The sequence below is a fragment of the Arabidopsis lyrata genome (genome assembly GCF_000004255.2).
Source record: "Arabidopsis lyrata subsp. lyrata unplaced genomic scaffold ARALYscaffold_1, whole genome shotgun sequence".
Taxonomy (NCBI): domain Eukaryota; kingdom Viridiplantae; phylum Streptophyta; class Magnoliopsida; order Brassicales; family Brassicaceae; genus Arabidopsis; species Arabidopsis lyrata.
Genome location: NW_003302555.1, coordinates 23,398,075 through 23,424,657, shown reverse-complemented (window position 1 = coordinate 23,424,657; position 26,583 = coordinate 23,398,075). Strand labels below are relative to the sequence as shown.

Genomic DNA, 26,583 nt, shown 5'->3' with positions numbered 1-26,583 from the left:
GAGGACTGAGGAGTAAACACTACGAGACTGTTTCCACCTAAAATTCTACTATCATCAATTTATTTGAGTACAACCACATCCTCTCCAGAGACTAAGGCTGCAAATATTAATCTCCAACAATAATAAGAAAACAATACAAGAGAGGGATACACAAGCCTAGAAATATGCAGTCAAAAACGTCCGGCAACGTAATCATATCTCCACCATACAAATCCTATAGATGAATAAGTCAGGAACAACTCTGCAAATTTTCTGCTCAAAACGAGAAAAATTCACCGTCAGATCTCCTAAACACTCAAGAGATGATGTAGAAAATTTTGAAAATTCCAAACACGACCAGACACGTTAAAACAAATATTTCTCTTAAACCAACCGTTGAATCTGAAGTACACGGGGTCACAAAGCTATCCTCCAAAAATCAGCGGAATCAGAGTTAGTTTGAATGTCAAAACGTTCTAAACAACAAACTTTAACAGATCTGTTTTTCACCTCCTTTAAATGTGAAAATCACCTTCTTTTTTTTTCTCTTACACAAATAATATGGTTAAAGCTGTTTATATAGTCCCTCATAACCCTAAGTCCAATATTAATCTTATGGATTAATATAAATCTTCTCCAAAACCAAACCCAAATTAGTTTTCTTCTCCACTTGGAGGAAAACTAACAGCTCGAACTCACTTTGTGACCGCTTTTTATTCTCTCTCTGTTTCACGGTTCCTTGTGCATTAAGTTGCTCTCTTTTGTTATTAACTCTTTGTTTGGGCTTTTACAGGAATAAGCCCATCCGATGTTCTCCATGGCTTCAAGAAGAGAATCCCATATCAGCCTAAGACCATATGTAAGGGGGAACTTTTGAGTGTGTTCTTAAGATTTAAAAATAGGAAATAAGGTGAACAGTGGTAGAACAGTTCTAACCTATCCTGCGAACTGTTCTTCAGGAAGAACAGTTTTTATAATTTTAAGAACAGTTGTATCCACTATTCAACATTTTTATTATTTTAAAACCCTTAAGAACACACAAAGTGTTCTCCCCTTACATATGCTCTAATGAAACAATGAAGCAAACAAAAGTTCTAAAATTGAGAATTTCAGTAAAGGTAAGAGGATTCGGGAAAAACTACAGAAATCAGTTTAACCAAACAAGTAAAAGACCATTTCATGGATTAGGGAAAGAAAAATAAGTTGAAAATCTTTTCCTCTAGAGTGTTAGATAACTTTACAAAGAAATGTTTAGATTGGCAGTTGAAATAATAAATCTAATCTATTATATAATCTCAACAAATGCATATTGTACCTTTGAGCGGTTGCGTCTCTTTAACGCAATATTTCGTTTAAATATTTACGGTTATTTTTTTTACGGTTGTGTCTTTTTATTGAATTTTCTCTTTAAATTCTCGTTGAATTATTTACGATTATATTTGTTCAATTATAGTTGTGTCTTTTCAGTTTACGGTTATATCTTTATAGTTGCATTTATTCATTTAAAGTTACGTCTTTCCATTATATATTTTTCATTGCATTTTTTGTTTAGTTAGTAATACTAGGAATTTTTTTACCTTAACCATTAGACTATATATAAAATTGGTTTTATTAACCAAAATCACAATCTCAATAAATGCATTTTGCACTTCTGAACGGTTGTGTCTTTTTATAGTAACTTTCCGTTAAAATATAAACGGTTATTTTCTCGGATGTGTTTTTATCGCAACACTTCGTTAAACTATTGACGGTTCTTTTTCGGTTGTATATTTTTATTGAAACTTTCCATTTAAATATTAGTGGTTACTTTTTTCGTTTGTGTCTTTTTATCGTAACTCTTAGATAAAATATTGACGATTAGTTTTTTCGTTGACAGATATTTTTTTTGGTTGTATCTTTTTCTCACAACTTTTCGTTAAAATATTGACAGTTACTTTTTCGTTTATGTCTTTTTAACGCAACTTTCTGTTAAAATATAGACTGTAATTTTTTCTCGGTTGTGTCTTTTTTTGTCTGTTAAAATATTGATGGATATTTTTTCTCGGTTGTTTATTTTTATCGCAACTTTCTGCTAAAATATTCATAGTTATTTTTTCCCGGTTGTATCTTTTTATCGAAACTTTTCGTTAAAATATTGATGGATAATTTTTCATTGACAGTAATTTTTCAGTTGTATTTTTTTTATCATAACTTTCTATTAAAATATTGACGGTTACTTTTTTGTTTGTGTCTTTTTATCGTAACTTTCCGTTAAAATATTGATATTTACTTTATTTTTGTTGTGTTTTTTTACCGCAACTTTCCGTTAAAATATTGTCAGTTATTTTTTGTCAGTTGTGTCTTTTTATCGCAATTTTCTGTTAAAAGATTGACGGTTATTTTCTCGATTATGTCTTTTTATCGCAACTCTTCGACAAATTTTGATGGTTATTTTTTTCATTGACGGTTATTTTTCCGGTTGTGTTTCTATATTATAACTCTTCGTTATGTATTTTGTCACTTATAAATAATTTTCTATTAATAAAAAATGTTTCAAAAGTGTTTTTAATCATAATTCTTCTATTTTACATTTTTATTCATAAATTGTTTTAACATATTTGGAAAATATTTACGATATTAACTTTAAGGCATAGTTAATTATATGTAATAATTTAATTATTTGAATATATTATCATAATAATTTAATACATAAACATAATAAAATATATTTGTTGAAAATGAGTTTCTCCGCGATATCGCGAAGGTTCATAACCTAGTATTACTAACTACATACATATTAAAAAGGTTAAAAAAAATAAGTTTATAATTTTAAACAAAACAAAGCGAAACTGAAGCCAAAATCTTTTAGGAAATGTTAACTGTAAGACTTAAACGAAACCAAGCCAACTCTTTCTTAACTTAAATTTTATCATCTTAAAAATATATTTCGGTCGCATAAGCTTTCCTAGTATAAAATTTTAACAGCTTAACAATATAACAATACTCCATCAGTTCTCTTTATAAGATGTTTTAAATAAAAACACAATATTAAGAAAATACGATTTAATGCATAACAAAAATTAATTCAACCAATAAAAAAATACGCAGAACTTGAATGGTTATAAACTATTAAATAAATATAAATTCTGTCTCACAAGTTAAAAAATCAAATAATAAGAAACAAATAAAAATTTCTAAAAACCCTTATAAAAAGGAAATGAATATAGTATAAATTAGTTTCACTGGTGGAGTCCCCTGAGAATTGACTTGTTTTCTCCAATCTCCTCGAAGAGATTGGTTTGCTTCGTGTTAATTTTTCTTTATTCACGTTGTTAAGTATATTTCTTATTCTTGTAATCTCCATGCCGATTGTTTAGCCAAGACCTCCAGATATTTACTTTCGGAAGATTTTTATGTAAACATTCTACCTCCTAATTAGGCTACCAATCGAGGAGTGAATTTAAATTAATGTATGGTTGGAAAAAAAAGAGTATAGCTTGTTTCCAATATGCATTTACTAATGATTTACTCCCTCTGTTTTTAAAGGTTGTTGCACACAGATTAAGAAATCATTTAATTTTTGTTTATTTCTAAACTAAAACATTATTTATTATTTATATAAACATGATTATTCCAATAAAAATAATTTACATAATATAAATCGTCTAATTTATAACACTAAGTAATTTTGCATAAAAAAATTGAAAATATTATCTATTTTCAAATAAATAATTTCTCCTAAAACATTAAATAAAACAACGGAGGAAGTATATGATTTAAGAAAGAAAAATAAAGTCGTTATATATTTCATCTTGGAAAACTTTTTTGATGATAAAGACCGTTTTCATTAAAATTATATGAAAGCTTTAAATCTTATAAATTACTGATTAAAGATCAATAGAAGGAAAAAAAAAAGTAATTAAACTTGAGTTGTTTTCTAGACACATTTATTGTTTTTCAACTTGTGATCAGTTCTAAAAAGATATTGATTACAATTAAAAAAAAATACTTTTTCAGATAAAAATGTTATAAAAATTAAAAAATTAGCCAAATCTTTATAAATTAATTTATCATTAAATTAATACTCTTTCCGTTTCATATTAAGTGTCGTTTTAGCCTTTGAATTTTGTTTTAAAATAAGTGTCGTTTTGTTTTTTCAATGCAGATGTTTGGTAACATTTCCAGTTTCGACCCTATTAATTTAATGTATTGACCAATGAAAAAATAATAAAATATATAGATAATGGATAAAACAGAAAATTTAATTATTTTTTTAATATGTGTGCAAAAACTTTAAACGACACGTAACAGAAGGAATAGAATAGTTCAGTCATGACATTATTAATTTATAGAGGTTTTACTATACTTAGAAAATAGTGTTTTGCTTTTTGAACATTCAAGAGGTAAGAGACTTGGCAAGATAGACATAAGACATAGATTGATCTCGTCGAATCTAGAAAAATAGTCCAACCTATTTTTTTTCTTTTTTTCTTTTTGTCTTTCTTTTTTTTCCAAAATATATATATATATATATATATATATATATATATATATATGAGCAAAAACATTAAGACATATATTTGAATCAGTAGCTAAAAATAAGCCTTGATCATGATTTGATTTGAGATACTTTAAAACACGATGTACACCTGAAGATGAACATCGATTGGTGTGATTAATCACTACTAAATAACTTATCAGTTAACAAATCACAACTAATATAAGGTTTTTTCAACTCGGTCAAAATTGATAGTTGTGTGTGAAAAAGAAAATAAACAGTAAAAGTTGGGAAAATGGAGTGTTCTCCAATCTCCACAAAGAATAAAAAGAAGAAGAGATTTTAGATGTAAATTTTCTGTACCAACTTTAGCATTACATGACTTTGACAATTTCCTCACCATGCGATCATAATGTCTTTCACTCACTTCAACCCTTTTCAATTCATTCCTTCTTTTTCTCTCACTTTCTTCAGAAAATAAAAGAGAGGGAAAATTGAAAAAGAAAAGTTAAGAAAAATAAAGTGAAGGTGAGTGACAGAGTGAGTCTGAGTGCCCAAAAAGCAAAGAGAATTTTGTTCATTCTAACTTTACTTTCCACTGCTAGCTACCAAAAACACGAATCTTCCAATATCAATTTCTTTTAGGTTAATATATGTCTCTTTTTGTCAACTTATAGCAAATTGATTACAGTAATGAGATTAGTTGAGAGAAAGAGTGGTTTTCTTTTGTTAAGTATTTTGTTTATTATTCTTGTATAATAAGTCGTATTCTGTTTTTGTTTGGGATTCCTTCTAATATAAGATGCAAATAGAAAAATAAAATTTGTGTCAAACAAATCTGAACTTAAGGAAAGAAAAAAACCTAATCAATGAAAATTGAAAAATGGGTGCAACAAACAATCAAGAAAACTAATTTTGTGTGAGAAGTCACCAATAATGAACATACAATTTTTGTTTTCTCATGACGGTTCCATGCTTAATTGTGCTGACCCATATAATATATTTGAAAATGTTTTGTATGTTATGCAGGTTGAAAGATACTTTTGGAAAGAGTTTGTGATGATTTGTATGAGTCTAAATAGTAATGTTTGGTTTAATAAAAGATCAATGCATGGTCCTAGAAACTCCTAAAAGATATGAAGATTCACCAATAGAAATAGTTAGACCAGGAGAATTAAAATTTGTGAATGTCAATCATATTATTGGTACGGTTGTTTTGAGTAGATATAGGACTCTACCAATATAATTAATAAAGAATAACTTAGTTAATAAAAATCATTATGATGATATCTACAACTAATAGCAAGGGTATAACTTATCATCTAAGCAAAATAAGTTTAAAAACGATTTGGTTGTCCAAGCTGCTTTCAATATTTGAAGTAGCCCTTGTGGTCATAAGGCATGCATGACCTTACATTCTCATATCTCACAACATGTATTTTTAATAACTGTAAAAATATTAGGTAATCCTTACGAAAAATACCATTTTTTGGCAAATTTTACGAATATGCCATTTTCTCCAAAATCTTACGGATTTATCATTTTTGAACACTTTAAAATCTTACGGAATATTTTTTAAAAATGTGTTTTTCGGTATTTTTATCGTACTACCACTTTTAAAACCTTTGTTACGAACTATGTCATAGAATATTGTAATGCATGACTTACAATGTGAACAGTAGGATGGCATCACTGCAAAGTGCAAACAATGTATCATCCACCGTAAACAATATATCGTCTACTTTAAATATCGTCTATATGAATAAATATACATAGTGAATGATATATACTATTGAATCGGGTAGTGGAAGATGAACAATATACCGTTTACCATCAGTAGTGTACACCGTAAACTAAATAACAATATATTCGCAATCAAAAATAGTGTGTTTACCTTACAATTTAGTAACTTACGTACGTACTATTCTTTGATAAACTCTATAGACTGAAATAATTTACTGTTCAATAAGGATAATTCCTTAACATCTCCTACTCCAAACAATAAAACATTCCCAAATCTCTAGTTTCCAATAAAACTACGCATTCCGGCAATAAAATGTACATTTTTTTCCTAATGAGTTCCAAGATTCAATAGAATGCAACATTGTTTAATTACTTCAACAAATGGAAGGGATTGCCACGTGCGGGCCAAAGGCACGTGACTATGATAGCAAATTTAGTTGGTTGGATTACAATACAAATGGGTAATGATTGATGAATATTATTATAGCACCGATTGCTCCACTTAGAGTTACTCTCGACTTCATCACTTATCTCTTTTTTGATTCAATCATTCTCACTCGTCCTTTTTTGACCATCCCAATTTCTCTAACGCATGATCTATAACACAAGATTGCCAATGCACATCTACTTTTACGATATTTTTACGTGAACGACAATAGTAGATAACTAGTGTCACGACTAGCTACTTCGGCTTCTCATAGTTTCTATTACGTGATAAAACCTAGTAATGATGTGATATAGACTATTTAAATTAACTCAATTACTCAATTTAGACACTAATACGTCAAAAAAAAAAAATAACATTATTTTGTTAATTTTGTTAATACGTGAGACCTGAATTTTAAAGAGAAAGCAAGAAATGTATGTGGAAGGGTGTAGTGTCAAACGTGATATGATTACCCCCACGCACCATCTCTAGATGGAATGACACTTGTCCTTTCACTTTTTCCAATTAACATGATTGTCTTTTGTCATTGTTCTAGCTTTTATTTGTAACCAGTGTCCAGTACGTAATTTTATTTCCCAAAAATCAGAATTATACCCTACCGTGAAACATCGTTATTTCCGACAAAGACTCCACATTCCGAGAGGCATTTAGGATGACTCGACGATTTAATTTTTTTTTTTTTAAAACCAAATTATGCTCCCTGTATTTTAAATAATACGGAGTATCATAGTATTAATTTACCACTCTATTAGATACGAGTAAAATTAAAAAATTGTGTGAAAATCTGTATTGAAAATAAAGCCAACATTCTTTGAAAATCAAAAATTAAAACCTAAAATGATACTACTTATTATGAAATGGATGACAAAAAAAATATATATTATAAAATGGGTGAAATATATAATATATGATATATTACTAAGTAGTACCAGGGGGTGTTGATCGACACTGGTTCTGCAGCAGCAAGGTCAAACTCGTCTTCTGTATCCAATTCTTTCCAAACAACATCCCCATCTCGGAGCAGAATAGCATTGTAGGCTCTCTTTGGATTGGCATCAGGCATATCAGGAAGAACACCATCTTGTCTCTTAACAGCCGCGACTTGACCATCAAGCTTCTTCATATGATTGTTCAAAGTGTCAATCTGCCATTCAAATCAGAATAAATGACATCAAACTTCCTGTTAACTCAACTGTAAGCTTCGTCTGACCCTCTAGAATCTGCTCGAGCATCGTTTCCATCTTACTCTCAGGAGTGGGTGTAGGGGGAGCTTGGTAAGTTGTGTTCCAGTAGGTTCTCTGGAAGCTACTACTCAGCGGATATGTCTTCTGAATCCAACTTGGCATTGACTTCTGCAAACTGGCTACCTGTAATCGCACTTGCGATCTTCTTCCTCTCGAAGTCTGCGTTCTTCGTGCTATTGCTGCAGGCTAGATTCTCAATCAAAGCTATAGCATCTTTAGGATACATGGTATTGAAGTTGCCATTGCTCGCATCATCTAGAGCCATCTGATATCTCCAATCAACTCCTCTGAAGAAGGTACCTATAAGCTGAACTTCACTGAAACCGTGATGTGAGCAATCGCGTTGGTACTCCTTGAATCTTACCCAAGCGGCTTTGAATGCTTCTGTTGGCCCTTGACTGAATGTAGATAGCTTGTTGCGTAGCTCTTCAGACTTACCATCATCGTAGAAGTTGTTCCGGAAGGCAATCTTGATGTTCCTCAAGTTAGTCAAAGATCCTGCTTTCAACTGTTTCAGCCAAGAAGCTGCTTCTCCAACATGTGAGTACGGGAAAAGCTTGCAGAGAAGGTAGTCATCTGAAACTCCATTAACCTTGATGGTAGATACCAAATCCTCAAAGCGCTCGATATGATCCATAAGTTGTTCATGAGATAAGCCATGGATAGGATGTTCTCCCACGAGAGTGAAAAGTAAGCGGGTTTCATCTCATAGTCGTTTCTCTGGAATGGGGGTGGTACGATCGCTGATCGATTAGCATAGAACATGTTGTAATCCCCAAGAGTTAGCTGACGTTGTACCGCAACAGGCGGTCGATTATGGCCCTGTTGGCCATCTCTGTACTGTACTTCTGCTGGTTATAGGTATCGATCGTCACCCTGTTGGTGTCGGTCGATACTAATCAAATTTCCAGCGGCTGTGTTGTGTTGAGCAGCAAGTTGGGCGTTCGGATCAACAACTTGATCCTCAGGTATGATGATACCGTGATCATCCAGTCTTTGTCTAGCCTCATTGTAGGCTTGTCCATAATCATCTCTTAAAACTTCCTGTTCATCAGCTTTGATTTCTCCACGAACCATTGTTGATAATTTTTGATATTTGCGCTTGGTGCGTTCTAACTTTGCCAATTTAAGCGTAGACAAATTGACAAATTCCTTTTCTCTGCTGCTCCAAGTTATGCATTTAGACATGCACCTGAAACACAAAAAACAAAAAGAAACGCGTAAGTTTCAAAAGAAAAGAAAAATTTAGACAAAATTTCTAAACAAAATTTAACGGTGATTCCCAAGAACTTCGGCAACGGCGTCAAATTTGATATGAATCAAATTAGAACTCAAGTTTACTCTCTCAAATAAGTGATCATTGTAGCATTTAAGGGTCAGATTCCACAAAGTTCTTTTGTTCACACAGAAAGTTAACAGTTTTGAAATTAAGTTAAATAAATATGAAAAAATTAAAATAAGACAAAGCAATTAAATTGATAAAAGTTCAGATAGATTAAAGCATCAGATTTAGGGAATTTCGTAAGAAATAAATAAATAGTAGATCTAGCAGATAAATAGGATTATTATCGAACCGTTCTAGAACTCAAATCACTAAATTATAGCCAACCAACTCTCGCCTGAATTGACTAACTAAACCTAATAGCAGGAAGTTCCAACTCTCGTCTGTAAACTCCTAAAATTAAGCAAGCATTAAAATCTAGTTTGATATGTTTACAAAGATTCCAATACCAACTCTCGTCTGAATCTAGTAATTTCTGCCCACCTAAGATAGTTCCAGTAACAGGCGCACTCTCGTGTCTAACCTATTATCGTAAGATCAAGTTCTAGTTAGCTACTCTAGAAGTAACTTTAAGAACAACCTAAGGTGAAGAACTCTATAGATAAATCCGAATAGGTTATCGATCTACTAATTCATCTAAGTCTCTAATGAGAATCCCTAAACCTAACAGGAGAATTACTCAGACATGATCATAGAAACAGAAAACATGTTTGAATAATATTGCAATAAAGAAATCATAAGAAGATTAGAGTTTAGAATAAATCTTTTCTCTACAGGGATTTGAAATCTCTTAAAGTAGATCTCTCCAATTATATTCAAAAGGGTTCAAGTTCAGAGAATTACAAAGCAGAAAAGAAGATTGCAAAGTTGTTTGATAATGAATAATGAAAAGTGTAAAAACTATTTATAATATCTCAAAAACGTGCAAGGATTAAAATTACAACTAAGAAATTCTTCTGGGTCGATTTGTGGGCTTCAAAACTCTTAAACCGTCGAAACTTTTTGTTAGGCTGCGTACGGTGTCGACCGACACTGGAGGGTGTCGATCGACACTCCTGCGTTTGATACTGAATCCGTTTCTTCAGTGTTTATTCCTCGGTTTAGCTCTAGAATGTTTTCTTATTTTCAAATGTGTCCTGAACATGTAAAAACCTTAAAAAGACTAGAAAAGACTCTAGAAACAATAAAAAAAATTCTAAAACCGATACATATATCATGGCTAAAAATAGAAAAATCTATAATATATCATGATGCTTTTGGACTAAGTGAAGTTCTACTCACTTTTCAGTGTACGATGAATGATAGAGTAGTCTCTTAAGAACTTTGAGCTTGATATATTTGTGGTGTTTAATAGTTTTATAATTTCTTTCTGTATGAGATATTTTTAATGTTAGATTAGTCATGATCAACCTACACATGTACTTCTATATTTCCTCCATGATTTTAATTGTTCTGTTTTAACCACTGATATGAACGGTGACTTTCGACCTTCATAACTTTGATATCCATATTAATGGAAGTTTGATACTGTACATATACTTGCATCATAACAAATTAGCTGAGACTATATAATTTGACTATTTTCACTGTTCATACTAAATTAACTCAATACATTTGTTTTATTTTCTTACCGGTTGATAGTATTGATCCTTGAGGAAAATAACTATACTATTACATTTCTATCCACTCAATGCAAGAAAGAGGAAATATTGTAATTTAAAACAGTGGCGGAGCCAAAATAATATATTACGGGAATTATATTATTAATATAAAATATAATAATATTAAATTATTTAATTCAAAAATAAGATTGGTAAAATAAACTTTAGCATTTTATGCACTTTTGGCCTTTTTAATATAAATTAGATATAAATTATCAAAGGGGTACTGAAGAGCTGTGCCTAAAGTTTTTCATGCCATAAGCAAAACTGAAAATATAACTAAATTTTTAAATGGTAATTATAATATGTAATATAAAATTTAAAATATAACCCAAATTCTATCCGAAATAATTCATAAAATTATTTTTAAAAACAAATTACAAAAAACTATTCTAATTTATGTTCTTATTGACAATGACATGTAATCTAGTGATTTATGATAATATTGTCGACATAGTACATGTTACTAAAAAAACTAGAATAAAAACAAATGATGTAGAAAATATGGTATATAATTAAAAAAAATTGTATTTTAAATAGTAAAATAAATATTGAACAAAAATAAATTGGATAAAAAGGACTAACAAAAAGAATCTGGTAACAAATAAGAAATTATTACAAAAATGATAAAATTAATGGAAAATCAATGAGGTGGAAAAAATGCATGGACACATTAAATATCTAGAAGTATTATAGATTTAACATTGAGTTCTTGGTGCGCATTTGAGGTTAAAAGAACAATAACTTAACAAACATCTCTAGTGATTAGTAAATATTTATAGACATGATATCCTAAATTTTTTATAGAATTTGATACTCTAGGTAAACGTTTCTTTATTCCTTTCATAGGCATGGGATGTAGAACTTGAGACATGGGAGTCGAGTAAAAAACAAACCAAATTTGCCATCATGTAATATATAGATAAACTTGCACAAAAAAATGCATAACTGTTATGGGGGTCAGTTGAACCCCTCCTCATTGACTAGCTCCGCCTCTGAATTCTAAAACCAACATAAATTTCATGAATTGTCATTATGCTGAAGAGTTTATGGTCTCTGTTCTTTGTAATTCTAGACTACATCTCAAACAAAAAGATGATGATATATTAGTCAAAGGTAATTAGAAGAAAAACAATTCCGTGTAAGATATGGAAAAAGAATTGCATACGTACTGTTTTAAATTAGTAAAATACCCAATTAATTAGGAAATTGAAGTTCTGCTGTTCCCGATGTACAAGAGAATAACAATACAATACACTGATCTAAAGTGAATGGGACGCTTGACATTACCAAACCAAACCATGCTTTTGTATCAATATCAAATAAACATAATTTATAGTAATGTTATTATTATCAACATAAAACATGATAATAATACATTATAATATTTCTAGCCTTTTCTTTTCCGCATAAAAGTCTGTCCTGGCTCATTATAAACTAGCACTAATTTAGGCAAAATCCGTATCTTAACAAAAGTAATAAAAGCAATTTCGAGTATTGGGATTGGAAGATACCTTTTTTTCCCTTATTCATTCTTCTTCTCATTCTTCTTTTCTCTATATAAAGTAGTTGAGACTTGAGAGCCACCGAAAAGCATTCGACATCCTATCATTAAAGCTAACTTTTTCAGTGTTTTATTTCTAAAATATTTTCTTGAAATAAAGAAAGGTGAGAGAGAAATTATGTCCCTACTCTTTAGCTTGTAGAATGAAAGATTGTCAAGCTTTGGTTAGGGAATTTTCTGATAAATCACATGCATTTGTTAGATTTTTGATCCCAAAAAAAAAAAATTCAAACCTTTCTGTAAAAGCAAACCTATTGGCTCCTAGGTCAATGTCAATCTCAATGAATAGTAAAGTCTTTTGATATCACGTATCTATAACATATTATTTCTAGTGGTTCATGTCCTCAACATTCTGCCTAAATTATAGGATCTCAAGACATAGTACTATAGACTACAAGTAGTGGAAAATTTTAGAAGATAGATAAATTATGCGGTATTCACGCATGACATGCGTAAGCATGAAACTAAATCTAATTTGGTTGCTCCAAATATTATGCAAAGTTTAAAGTAGTGCTCCATGCAGACATGAACACATCACACGTACGCATGTATTATGTGTATGTAGAGACACACGTACGCATACCTATATTCACACAATGATCTTCACTTTCTCAAACAAACCAAAAAAAACAAAGATCACACTGTCTTCAATTAGTTTCAAATTTGTTCTTCACCTATTGCTTTTATTTCCGAGTATTTCTATTTACAATAAAGACAAAGAGAGTGTAAATGATAAAAGTCAACCATATCCCATCATTTGGTCTTTGGTTTCCCGACGTCCCACTTTTGTAAAAATCATCTGTTCATTTTCCATTCTTTATCTTTTTTCCTACACAACTGGATATCACCAATGATATCATTATACACTATACCACTATCATTTCACACTTCTCTTCTATATATACATAAGCTTAAGTCTTGTAACAAGAAAGTCATAGCAATATTTGCTAATTAAAACATATAGCAATGAAGGTTCATGAGTTTTCTAATGGATTTTCTTCTTCGTGGGATCAACATGACTCGACATCATCCCTTAGCCTAAGCTGCAAACGCCTCCGTCCTCTCGCCCCGAAGCTTTCCGGCAGCCCTCCCTCCCCTCCTTCTTCTTCCTCCGGCGTCACTTCTGCCACTTTTGACCTCAAAAGCTTCATTAGACCTGATCTAACCGGTCCGACAAAATTTGAACACAAACGAGACCCTCCTCATCAAGTCAGTTCCATTATTGTACATTACAATTTTATTTGCATCTTTTTCTTTTGTTTGAAAAAGAGAAAAGAAAAGAACGTATATTTCACTCTAGAAGAATTTTGCATAATTGCGGCATACCTAATACTTTTACATTTATAACGACTGGAGTGGTTCCTTTTTATTATTATATATTTTCTTTTAATGTATGATTTCTAACAAATGTAACGAAATAATTAATGTGTGGGTTCAGTTGGAGACGCACCCGGGAGGGACAAGGTGGAACCCGACTCAAGAACAGATAGGGATACTTGAGATGTTGTACAAAGGTGGAATGCGTACTCCTAACGCTCAACAGATCGAGCATATCACATCGCAACTCGGTAAGTACGGGAAAATCGAAGGGAAAAATGTGTTCTATTGGTTCCAGAACCACAAAGCCCGCGAGAGACAGAAGCAGAAGAGGAACAACCTCATCAGCCTAAGTTGCCAAAGCAGCTTCACGACCACTAGTATCTCTAACCCGAGTGTAGCAACGAAGACAAGAACTTCATCGTCACTAGACACCAGGGTATAATGTTTTAAAAGGGTTTTGTATAAAATGGTTTCTAATTAATTATATTTAAGGATTTTTTTTTTTATTGTGTAGAGAGCATCCATGGTGGAGAAGGAGGAGTTAGTGGAAGAGAATGAGTACAAGAGGACATGTAGGAGCTGGGGATTTGAGAACTTGGAGATAGAGAACAGAAGAAACAAAAATAGTAGTACTATGGCAACTACTATTAATAAAATCATTGACAATGTAACCCTCGAGCTTTTTCCTCTGCACCCTGAAGGTAGATGAAGTCATGAAGATGAGGCAGAAAATTGTGGAATTCTTATGTAGATCTGGTTTAGGTTCAGAGGAAGCAATTGGTATCTAGAAATAAAATAAAAATAAGAGTAAGTCTCTAAAACTACAAAATCTACTTAAGAATTCCCTTATTAATCTGCGAGTTTTATGTATTCTGTGTAGATTATTTTTGCGATGTAACCTTAATGATGAATGCTTAGTTTAGCTCATCTCTTTTCATCTTTGTTCTTAACAAATTCACTCGTGATTAGTTGTACTGTCTTCTGATTGGTCATTACGTATTTTATCTTAAATCCTACGTACGTACAAGAGTAGTAATAAGTTAAATAATTTTTTTAAAAGCTTTTCCAATTAAAAAGGTGTTAGACCTAGTATATTTCTATAAACAAACTTTGAAATCTACAATCTTTTTGTACTGTTATAACGACTTAAGAAAAATATAGTATCTTGCCCAAAAAAAGAAGAGAGAACATATAGTAGTATCAATTAATTCTAAAATATTAAAGCAGGTGAACTCAAACATTTATATTAGTAAGTTATATTTTTGATAAATACTTACTACTTTAAGAGATGATATATGATATCAGCAATCTTTTCAAGAATTTGATATTTCCGATGGAATGTGTACAAAGACATCAATATATGTAAGCTGTGGTGTGTATGTGGTTAGTTGTTTGTCTGATGCTTTATTGACTCTCGCAAGTGGTTTTTTGTATTTTGGTTGAAACAAAGAGAGAGTTTTGCTTTTTAGGTTAAAAGTTAAAATGGCATTATATGAGACACACTCACTGAAGTCCATGCACTCGCTTTCCCGCTACATTGCATGCTAGCTAGCTGTTTCTATATATACATACGCATATATATGTAGCTTTTCTATATTTTTCGCACTTAATTATTGTATGTGACATTCTCCCTTTTATTTTTGCTATATACCGATTTTTGTTTTTTTTTTCTTCTTCTGATAACCAAGAAGTTGCAAATCCGAAAGCCTATATATCTTTTTAGGCTGGGGTAAAGCAATTCAAATTCCCTGAGCATGATTTTCACTCCTTTGGAAGGGTCATGTTTTTGCGACTGGACCAAGTACTACTTGGTTGTTATATACCAAGTTTCCTTTTTTTCTCGAATTTTGTTGCAAGATAATGTATATATATATATATTACCTTCTTACGGTTTTAAAAGAAACCCTAAAACTTAAATAATCTTTTTTTTTGGTAAAGACATTAAAATAAATTATAACTATGTTGTACATTAAACGATACCAAAAAATAATATAAATTTATTTATGTTTAGATTATGTTTACTAATTCAAAAAAACACATTTCCAGCAGAGCTTATCTTTAATAACGAAATTACCTAATATTTTAAGTCTGTCTTTACCGGTAATCATATTCTCAAATGATTATCTGCCATGCATTATGAATTGGTGCCCGTGGGCGTGGGGCATGGCGTTCCATTACTTATAATCTTGGAGGGAAGCGAGATTGAAATTTAGAAATAAAGAACTTTATTCATTTGGTAATGGGACCATGAATATTATTTCAATAATTCAATGTTTCTCGGTTTTCACGTGTACATAAATAACTCCAAATACATTCAAACACAAATAGTATTAGGCCTAAAAAAATGGGTATCGGCCAGGAGGCCTGACCAGTCAGCTGGCTACATGTATGGGTTGGCAAAAAACGGGCTTCGTGGACTCTACGACCGCAAAGCCATATATCAATCTTTTCTTGGGTCGGATTCCACTGGACCATATATATAAATCAAACCATGAGGTAAGTGGAGTCGAAATTTGATATTTATATAAGGAAAAAAATGGAAAGTAACGAGTTCAAGCTATATCTAATTAGGCTAGAAATGTTGGTCTGATGTATTTTTTCAATCTCTAGACTTTTCCAAATAAAAATGAGAAAATATGAATGGTTTTAGGAAAAGTAAGATACAATTTTTTTGAGTTTCCTCAAAATATCTTTATATATTGAGAGATGTTAGATTACACATTAGTTTTTGTATAAATAGTTTAGTCCCGTCTTCGTAAAGCAATAAAGCATCATCATAAACAATATATTCCATCCGTTTCAAAATATAAGACGTTTTAAGATTTTGCATGCAACTTAATAAAAACTATATTTTTAATCTAATATTCTTTTTTTTAAGCATTTAATAAAAGCAAAGAACATGTTACTACATGTATTTAATAAAAATACAGAATTGCTTTTGAATTCTTTTATTAGTATTATTTTTACATTGGGATGGCAAAACGTCTTACATTTTGAAACAAAATAAAATGTCAAAACGTCTTACATTTTGGAACGGAGGAAGTATAAGTTTTTGAATCTTTTACGGTATCAAAGACAATATCTGGCACATATGATTTTGAGGTGAATTAGGGCAAGAAGGCGGACATTTTTAATTGTTAGCGAAGAACCTTTTGTCACCTACACCTTATATCAATGTGAAAGACTGACGTTTATCCGAAACCTAGTAATGTACACAACTAAAGAAGCCCAACAAGCCCAAGTACAGCATATCACACCACAGCATGTAACGTCGCCTTCTGGAGACTTGAAGATTCTTTATGAAACTCTTCACAACATTAAAATTTTCAAAGAGTAAAAAATGCAGGTATGGTGCAATCTCTCTATTCCTAGTTCCTACCTGCCTACATCTGTCAAAAATTTCCTCCGTCTATCAAACTCCTACTACTTTTGATTCTAAATGCATTCTCCGGGAAGCTAATCTCCAAACTAGCTGATAAATTAGCCAAATCAGTAAGAGAACTTTGATTGAAAATGTTGTATTGTCGAATAATTTAATTTAGTTGTCATGTGTGTGTAATACTTTTTATTATACGAAAAAAAAATGTAGTGGGCTATAGGTTCAACGAGGCCCATATGAACAAAGAAAACACATTTGTTCTGGTGGTACTGGGCCTACTGACAAACACTAAAATTACTTTTGTTTTTGTCGAAATTACTTTGAAAATTTTAAAGGTACTTTAGATAATTTTTTTTTTTTTTTTTTTGAACAAAAGGTACTTTAGATAATTTATCTTTTTATAAAAACGAAGAAAAATAACAATAGGTACAAAATTAAAATTTCTGGGAACCAGAAACTAGGAAAAGATGACATGGTTGGATCAAAAAAAAGAAAGAGAACAAAACACATAAAAATGAAAGAAGAAGACGTGAATGCATTAAATAAGAGAATTAAATAACTGGATCGGTCCAATACACATGAAAAATTTCGAAAAATGCATAAAAAGTAACCTAAGCCTATCTACATTAGAGACATCACTGACATTCTCATCTTCTCTGGACAACAAGCCCAGAAAACAAAACCAAAAAGCTAATAACAAAACCAAACATAAAAAGATTATTAATCAAAGAAACAAAAGTAAAGATTAACCATAATATTCATCTTCATCATAACAACATTAGTGCTAATAATGCTGACTGATTCTGATACTTTCAAAAAAAAAAAAAACAAAGACTCTCTCTTAACGTGTAGAAGCAGTCATGAGATTCAAAGCAAGATCAGATTTATCCAACACAAGTCGAGTTTTGCTTGTTTGGTCTGAGAAATGATGTGATCTCTTCTTAGAAGAAGGCAACGAAACTCCAAAAAGCTTTGTCTTTCTCATATTACTCTGATCATGATGATGATTAGTGTCATCTTCAAGAACTGTAATAGAGCTTTGTGAAGTTGGTGGAGATGAGTTCAAAGCATGGAGATTAGTGGCATTGACAGTGGCAGTATTGTAATAATCAAGTGTTGGAGGTTGTTGTTGTTGTTTCTGGAGAAATGAAGAGAGATAATTAGAGTTACTTGGAGCAACAGGCTTGACATGGTTTTGAACAAAGTAGATAATGTCGTTGTAGAGTTTCTTCATGTGAGCAAGTTCAGACATTAACACTGTGTTGCTTCGTCGTAATCTCTCGTTGTCTTCACTCAATGCTGTTACTTGCGCCGCCGTGTCAATGGTGGTTGTTTGTGGTGGTATGACTCTTGGTCTTGACGGTGGTGAGTCACACCAGTAATGATCTTCTTCTGGAGTGGTGACATGTGGTGGTAATGGGAAGAAAGAACCACCGGAGAATGGAATCTGCGGCGGAGCGTGGTGGTGTGACATGAATGGAGAGTGTTGTTGTGGTATCATTTGAGATGTTTTGCGGCGGTGGATTTCGCAGAGTAAATGTTTCTCTCCTCTCTTGAAAAACTCGTTTGCGAACTCCCATCGATCTGGTACAATCTTTCTGAAACCCTAACGAAATCAAACATCACAAAATCAGATTTCTTGATGAAGAAGACTAAAATCTCAAAAAAAAACCCAAATCTCAAGAACACATTTTTCTTCTGTTTTTGGTGTAAAAATTGGAACTTTAAGAAATGGATAATCACAAAATCAGATCGTAGAATGTTATGTATCAAAAAAAAAACCCATTTGATTTCTCCAAAAATCTCATAAACCCAAATCTCAAAAACCCATTTTTGGATATAAAAATCGTATCTTTAAGAGATGGGTAATCACAAATCGTGTTGCTAATAAAAATCGTAACTTTAGAGAGAAAGGAGAGAGCTTTGTCTACATACATAAGTGTTGAGCTGACGAACGAAGCTAGAGAAGTTGTTATGTTTAAAGTAATTAGGAAGAAGGTCACGAGCAAACTCCGGTGGACGCCAAACAACAAAAGTAGTATCATCATCACCCCAAGAAACGACATGATCCGTCGCAGGATCATCAACAAGTTGATAAGTCTTTGTCAGAAACGGTGCCGGAACAGCTTTGCCTTGACCTTCGACCATAAGTTGTATCCTTTCTCCGTTACCACCACCGTAACCACCGTAGCTATTCTCAACCATCATCGCCATTAGAGAGTTCGAGAGAGAAAGAGAGAGAGAGAGAGAGAAAAGAGAAGAGCTTTGTGTTTGTTTTGTATCGAGTGGGGTTGAGATAAAAATGGTAGTCTAGTACTGAGTAGTGAGTGAGTACTAATTTGTTTTTTTTGTTATTACAACTTTTTTTTTTTTTTTTTTGCTTTGAGGTTTATAGATCGTACGTGTGTGTATCTGTCCTCATGTGTAATTACTATTAATTAGAGACTTTTGTTTTTGTTTGGGTTTTTTTTTTTTTTTTTTTTTTGTTCTCCTGGTATATATGAAATTGGAAGACTTGTGGTGAATGGTGATCTACTTTTGCTTTTGCATGCTCACATAAAAATAATGTTGGTTAAACAAAAAAAAATTGAGGTGAAAATATAGGTTTGGTAAAAATGTATGTGGCTAAGAAATGTAAATGATCATCAAATGATTAAGGTTTGATTCAAGAAAAGAAATATCATGGTCATGGATATGTAATTGAGTAGACTTATTGACTTATACGTGAGTGAGATACATGAATGATTTTTCACTTTTTCTTAACGCCACACGGATATAGAATGTAACACTAATGTCAATTACTGTTTCTTTACTTTTACGTTTACTAATTATTATTTTTTCCTATTTAATCTTCACTTATCAAAGATATTAGTAGTGTTAGGAGATTAGTCATTTGTCCACTAAATCTTTAAGTTCTGATGCACCATATTTAGGACGAACAAATTGTATATTTTCCAAAACAGATTTTTTGTTGTTGTTAGCAATGTCGTATGCAACTTCATAACCCCATCATCGTAGTAATCACTCTTCAATAACACGAGAAAAATCTAAATATTCGGAATGTACTTACGGGTAAGCTATGCATATGCATATTATCGGAAAACACTTTTCTTCTTGTAGAACCATCGAAAGAAAAAAATGTTCGAAAGTAGTTAAATTTATCAGTTTTAAAGATTCTTATATCATGTCAAAATCATATAAAGAAGACAACCATGAAATCCTATATTTTGTGTATATACGAAAGATAAGCAAAAGTTGCGTACAACATGTGAGAGAATAAAGTTAGAGCAATTAGTTGATTAGCCTCTTTTGAAATTGATTCTACTTACATAACATGTTTTCATAAATTATTTAGTAGCTAACATTTCCAAAAATTATAGAAAATGTTAGCTTGCATTGGAAAAAAACTTATGTGTTTACACTACAAGAAATATCTACATTATTAACCAGAGAAAAGAGCTATTAAATGTCATCAATAGCGTTTTCATAAACGCTGTCTTATGCCCCTGTTATGGTAGACCCTTCATATACGATAGCATTTTTTCCATATGCTATGATAGAGTATTCTACCATAGCATTAGTAAAACGCTTTCATATATCGACTTATAATAGCGATATATATAAGCTATGATCTATAATTTTTATGATGCTATAATATTCAGTGCCATAACTCTAATTTTATGCGGTTGTTTTAAGCTATTTGCATTTGGTGGATCCTGTTTAGTTTTCAAAATATCCAATATATATAATAATAAACATCCAAAAGATATATATCATTTCATAAACAAAAAATCAATTCATACATAACACAAGTCTCAATCCAATACTTAAACTAATATCCTAACTTCTATATACTACTTTTGCCAAGGAAGTTATTGATGAGATCATGCAAAATCCTTACTTCGTTTTCTAGATATTGGACTCGATTCCTCAAGGAAGTTAGCTCAGCTTCATAGCTTGTTGTAGTCTCTTCCATTCTCTTAGGTTTTCGAAAAATACTGCTACCTTTTCTCTTAGGTTTTCCCCAAATACTGCAGTCTTCATCTATCTCACTATCCTCAACGACGAGATTCATTATATCTTCTGTTAGAACATAAAATATAACAAGTGAAATTCAGGCTTCTTGACCACAAAATTTTGAGTCACTTTCTTAGTAAACAAATCTCTTTACTCACCTGAAAACTCAACCTGCGATTGAGACATATCTTTAGCCTGAGAAGAGACTAATTCCATTTCCTTTGTACCTTTACTTTCTCCAAGAAACTCAAGACCATCACTTGTATCCAACATCGGTGACTCATAGACATAACTCGAAAACCACTTACTTAGATCAGGAACTTCTGAGAATTCTGAAAACAGAAGTGACGAACCACATAAGTGAAATCAATGCAGCTAATCTAGCTTACCACTAACAATATCACTACAAGAAATATTCACATTGATAGCACATGAAGATAGCTCATTTTTCATCACTGCTATGAAAGATGAATGTTTTATTTTGTTTACTATACAATAGCACCGAAACGACGCTATGATAAAAAATCACTAAGCCGAAAACTAAAATCACTTATTTCGCTAATACTTAGAAATTGTTTTTCACTTGAGCGCCATATATCTCAGATCCAAATTTTTTTAGTGTCACCTTCTATAACCAAAGCCACGAAAAAAAAAAGAAAAAAAAAAAGAAAAATCCCCACACCAAAACCTAGATCTTGTGGAGCTAAACTTAAATGTTCTGAAAACCAACCTCTTCATCTCCTTTGTTCGTGAAGCTAAACGTCACCATCGATCTACTCCGGTGAACTCCTCTCCTTTCTCTGGCAAGCATCTCCATCTTTCTCCTCCGAGATTTATCTTTCCCGACATGAAAGATGATGCTTGCCTTCCGATAGCAAAATTGAAATCGAAAAACGGATTCCGACCAGCTGCTGGCTGTCTTCGGCGAAGCAGACCGCCGCCATCACCATTCATTCCAGGTACCTTCTAATCTCTCTCTTGTCTCTTCTTGTGATACTTAGAGATTAGGGTTTTCTGAAACTGGATTTCAATTTCTAAACCAATTCAGGTGACAAGTTCCGAATTCCGATAGCTTCTCCGACGATTTACAGCTCTTCTCCGACGAAACTAAAGCTCCTTCTTTGTCTCCTCCGTGAGACCAGAGACTAAACGGGACCCAGATCTCCTCTGTGAATCTAGAGACAACCGGTGGATGTGGATAAGCTACAATGGCTTGAGATCCGAGCATGCCGGTGGATGTGGGATTCACGGTCCATGCCACCCATTACGGGAGGTGTATCTCCGGTGGTAGATGATGGGTTTAAAGTAATTTCGATATTGGTATTAGTTTTTGGTTGATATCGTAGTTCAAAGTTGCATCTTAATATTCTTTGCTTGTGTTCTTTGTTTTGTTTCTCTGGTGCAGATTCATGTCCCGCCACCATTCCCAACGACTTGTTCACCTCTGCCATCACTTCTGCCACCATCTTCCTCCTCAAGCTCAATAAGTTATGACTTTACTAATTGTTTGTTCCTTTCTAACATTGCTTATTTTTTTAAAATTTGTATTGGGGATTGAAAATATATATGTGAGCTTAAAGTTTCACTCTTTGAGGTTATTTAGTATACATAATGAACTTAGGTTGTTCGACATAATGCCTCAATGAGAATTAGATCTGTTTCGGATTATAGTTATTTTATGAATTAAACTTATTCGTTTATGAGAAGGAAGCTAAGGAGATGATGCTAAAGATAGAAACTTTGAGGGTCTTGAAACATATTTTCAAGGCTTACGAAGAAAGAAGTGAAGGTCGCTGCCAAAAAGAAGACGGTATGACCTTGATTTGTTTTTTCTAATTTGTAGTAAGTTTATTCAATTATTAACGCCAAGGAAGAAGATTGTTGGATCAATACCTTGATGTGCTCTATGAGAAAATGTGTCTTCCTATTTTAAATGCTGAGTTTTTTAATAGTAATGTTAGATATAATGGAGGATCCTCTCTCGACATAGTATATGTAAGGATTTTTTTGCAGCATAGTCTAGTTCAACTCATCAATAAGAGTATTAGTAATAGTAATCCTTCTTTTATTTTTCATTTTGCAATGTTCTTGAGGTAGATGAAGCTCAAGCGAGATGTATTCGTCTGATAGCTATAAATCTAATTACGTTTCTTTTTTTTTTCAGGTTAAAATATTCTCGAGAAGAGGCTATGTATCTCATGATCACCATTGTCATCTGCGAAACAGAGAATTAAAAAACCATCCAGATCCTCAGGTTTCTTCGTATTCCTTATAACTATGGAAATTTGGAGAAAACACACTTAGCTTTGCTAAAATTAGATGTACTCAAAGAATAGCTAAATCATCTTGTGTTTTGCTTTCATATTTACTTAATTTATTTGTCTATATCAATTTTGGTACCTTAAAGCAGCTATATGGGGGCTGTAGAAGACCATGTTATTGCTTGCAAAAAGTAAAAACGCCTTACTTCCAAGTTTGTTTTCTTTTCTCCACCAAATCTTATAACTCAAGTTTGTATATTTGTACAAATAGAATTATTATTTTGAAATAATGCTTAATCACATATTATTTGTTTTACAATTTGATCAAGCAGTTGATACGAGAGAATGGTTGAAGAGATGGGAGCCAAGTTCAAGGAGGAAGTTGACTATATCGTTTAACTTATGATGTTAGTTTTAGTTTGTTTAAGATTAGGCGACAATTTAGTAAATAGTATAAGACTTAATAGTTAATATGATATTATGTATACCTTGTTTTTTTTTAATGTAATATTACTTATTTATGATTTATAAAATATAAACGTTAGATATATAACTGTATGTCCAATAAGTAAATTTTATAAAATTGGGTTCTAATATAAATTTTATTTTATAAATCAAATTAAATTTATATAGCGAAAGAAAATAACACTAAACATGTGTTACAATAAAGTATATTATAGCGTTCTATTAGCGTTATAATATAAAATCGCTATCGTATGTGGAGGTTTACCATAACATGCCAAAAACGCTATCGTATGTAGGGGTCTACCATAACAGGGGCATAACATAGCGTTTATGAAAACGCTATTGATGACATATAATAGCTCTTCTCTCTTGCTAATAATGTACATATTTCTTGTAGTGTATCCACAAAATGATGTTTCAGAAACCAAACCAATTAAACAAGTTTGATGCTACCTTCACTATCATCCATCTCTCAATTCTCTATATTCAAAAGTCAAGTCTTTTCCTCTGCCTCTTTGGTCTTAACCAAAACTCGATCTCCCAATAGCTTAATTGAAGCTAAGTATATTGTCAATACTAAACTGAGACAAAGAAAATTATAAGTCATTACTAGAAGGAAACCTATAAATCATCACACATAGTTTTAGAAATAAAAGAGAGCTTGACTTCTAGCTGCACTTGAAGAAAGAAAGTATAGAGACTTACCTAGTGGAGAAGGATATATGAAAGGCAAGAGTTGCTAAAGGTTGAGTTAAGAGAGACTCCCTTATTACAGACAGAATCTACACAAGATTCCTGCAATATCGAGTAAGAAAAAGTCTTAAAATTGATATCTCATTCATATGTAAAAATGTCCTGAGATACTGAATAAAGAGACCTTACTTAACAATGACCTGATATAATAAAATGTCCACTAGCATTCCTATTAGATACTAAAACCATTCCACGAGAATCTAATAACATCCAATGGTACATAATGCATCAGATAATCAAATCATTATAAACTCAATGTAGAAATACAATTAAAGTAGCTAAACGTAATCATCCATGAAAACAGTCTTCTTGTTCTTACCTCCTACTATAGGAGCAGTCTTTTGGTCTTCTTGTTCTTACCTCCTACTATAGATCGTTACCCTACAACACCAATGAAAAAAACAAACCGGCTGAATGCAATTTTTCCAGTTTGAGTCTCACCTAGACATTTTATCGAACATCTAGAGTGCACAATGAGTTCATCTACAGAATAACTACATAATCAAAATCCCAAGTCAAACTGGTTAACACTAAGCAACATCTATATAAAGAAATAACTCTTAATCAATTCACAAACCCATATCCATCTAACCGACCACGAGCTAACAAAACAAAGACGTAGAGAGAAAGAGACATAGAAACAAAAGGCGTCATGTTTGTGCAAATCCTCAACAACACAGAAAGGAAAAAAATCAATTCTTTAAATCAAATTCAGAGTAAAAAAAGAGTGTTACGTTGCTAGGTAAGTTGCAGAACCTAAATGATTTTAAAACTTTAAGCTAGTAATTTCATCGAACACATGGTGTGCATAAAAGACAAGCGCTAAAGATGGTAAGAAAAAATGAAACTCTAGAAAATCAAATACCTTAGGGGTTCAGGATCAACATAAATCTTGAGAAAACTCCATAAAATAACAACACTTAACAAAAATAAATTAAACCTGGAGGAACTAGTAACGAGTATGAGGAAGAACCCTAATCAATTCTCCAAACCTTTCCACCGTCAAGAGTTCGTGAACACACAAATCTCGACGCATTAGCTGTTAAACAAAATCATTTATAAACACGATTCACAATTTCAAACGAAAACCAAACCATATTTAAAGAGGAGAGGGAGATAAAAAAAAAAAAAAAAGACAGTGAGAGGGAGGACCAAAGAGTGAGATCGAAAGGAGGAGAGTGAGACCACTAATCGATTTCTTTTAGGTATGAGTATGTGAGAAGTTCTCGATAGGTTTTGGGTGAAAGGGGGAATTGTTTGTGAGAAGTTTTAGGTCTGAATCTATAAGAAAGAGGGAAATGAATAGACTGTGGCGCTTAAGTGAAATTTTTGGGCAAAGTATTAGCGAAATAAATGATTTTACATTTTCATTTGCTAATTTGGTATCTTAGCGTTGTTTCAATGCTATAATATAGTAATCAAATAATTTTTCTATTTTTTATAGCAGTTGCGGAAAATGAGCTATCATCACGTGCTATCAATGTGGATATTTTTTGTAGTGTTATTTGTTTGTTCAAAAACTAATATGTGTAGGCTATTAGCTCAATTTTCAAATACTAATTTGTATATATCACTTTTTTTTTTTTTGTATATATCACTTACTTATAACTTTTTCTTAAAATATATCAATACGTGTACTTGTAACTTGCAAAAATAATTCGATCAAAACGTCAAAATGTTAACCTCTTTTCTGAAAGAAATTATATAGTATAATAAATTCGCATAAACAACAACCATATATATCTTAATTAAACTCATCCGACTAAGAGAATCTCATGTATATAAAGGTGTTGATAAAATTTAAACTTTTCATGGACTGGATCATAAAAGTTAAGATTTTGATCAAATTGAAGAGACAGTAAAATTAAAAAATTATAAAAAGAAAAAGTGAATGTGAAAATGTAAATTAGAATTTGGGAGTTAGCAACCTCGATTAATGAGAAGATGGAGGGGAATATGTGTCTGAGTGTCTAAAATAAAATAACATAAA

General features: G+C 31.9%; 2 protein-coding genes, 1 long non-coding RNA gene and 1 pseudogene across 3 annotated transcripts; 2 read left to right on the top strand and 2 right to left on the bottom strand.

Moving 5' to 3' along the window:
• Nucleotides 1–12,810: 12,810 nt before the first annotated feature.
• Nucleotides 12,811–14,729, top strand: LOC9327394 (WUSCHEL-related homeobox 4). The gene is made up of 3 exons (XM_002893983.2): nt 12,811–13,607; nt 13,837–14,154; nt 14,233–14,729. The coding sequence occupies exons 1-3, from the start codon at nt 13,365–13,367 to the stop codon at nt 14,425–14,427; spliced, it is 756 nt and encodes a 251-aa protein (XP_002894029.1). The 5' UTR covers nt 12,811–13,364; the 3' UTR covers nt 14,428–14,729.
• A 2,883-nt stretch (nt 14,730–17,612) lies between these two features.
• On the bottom strand, nt 17,613–19,522 carry LOC9327393 (heat stress transcription factor B-4). The gene is made up of 2 exons (XM_002891285.2): nt 19,033–19,522; nt 17,613–18,703 (listed from the first exon to the last, which is right to left on the bottom strand). Exons 1-2 carry the CDS (start codon nt 19,309–19,311, stop codon nt 17,939–17,941), a joined length of 1,044 nt encoding a protein of 347 aa, XP_002891331.1. The 5' UTR covers nt 19,312–19,522; the 3' UTR covers nt 17,613–17,938.
• Nucleotides 19,523–20,843: 1,321 nt separating this feature from the next.
• LOC9327392 lies at nt 20,844–25,725 on the bottom strand (annotated as a pseudogene).
• LOC110225215 lies at nt 21,748–23,899 on the top strand. The gene is made up of 6 exons (XR_002329621.1): nt 21,748–22,073; nt 22,163–22,419; nt 22,520–22,924; nt 23,279–23,368; nt 23,525–23,587; nt 23,708–23,899. It is a non-coding gene; the product is annotated as an uncharacterized LOC110225215 (long non-coding RNA).
• Nucleotides 25,726–26,583: the final 858 nt, after the last annotated feature.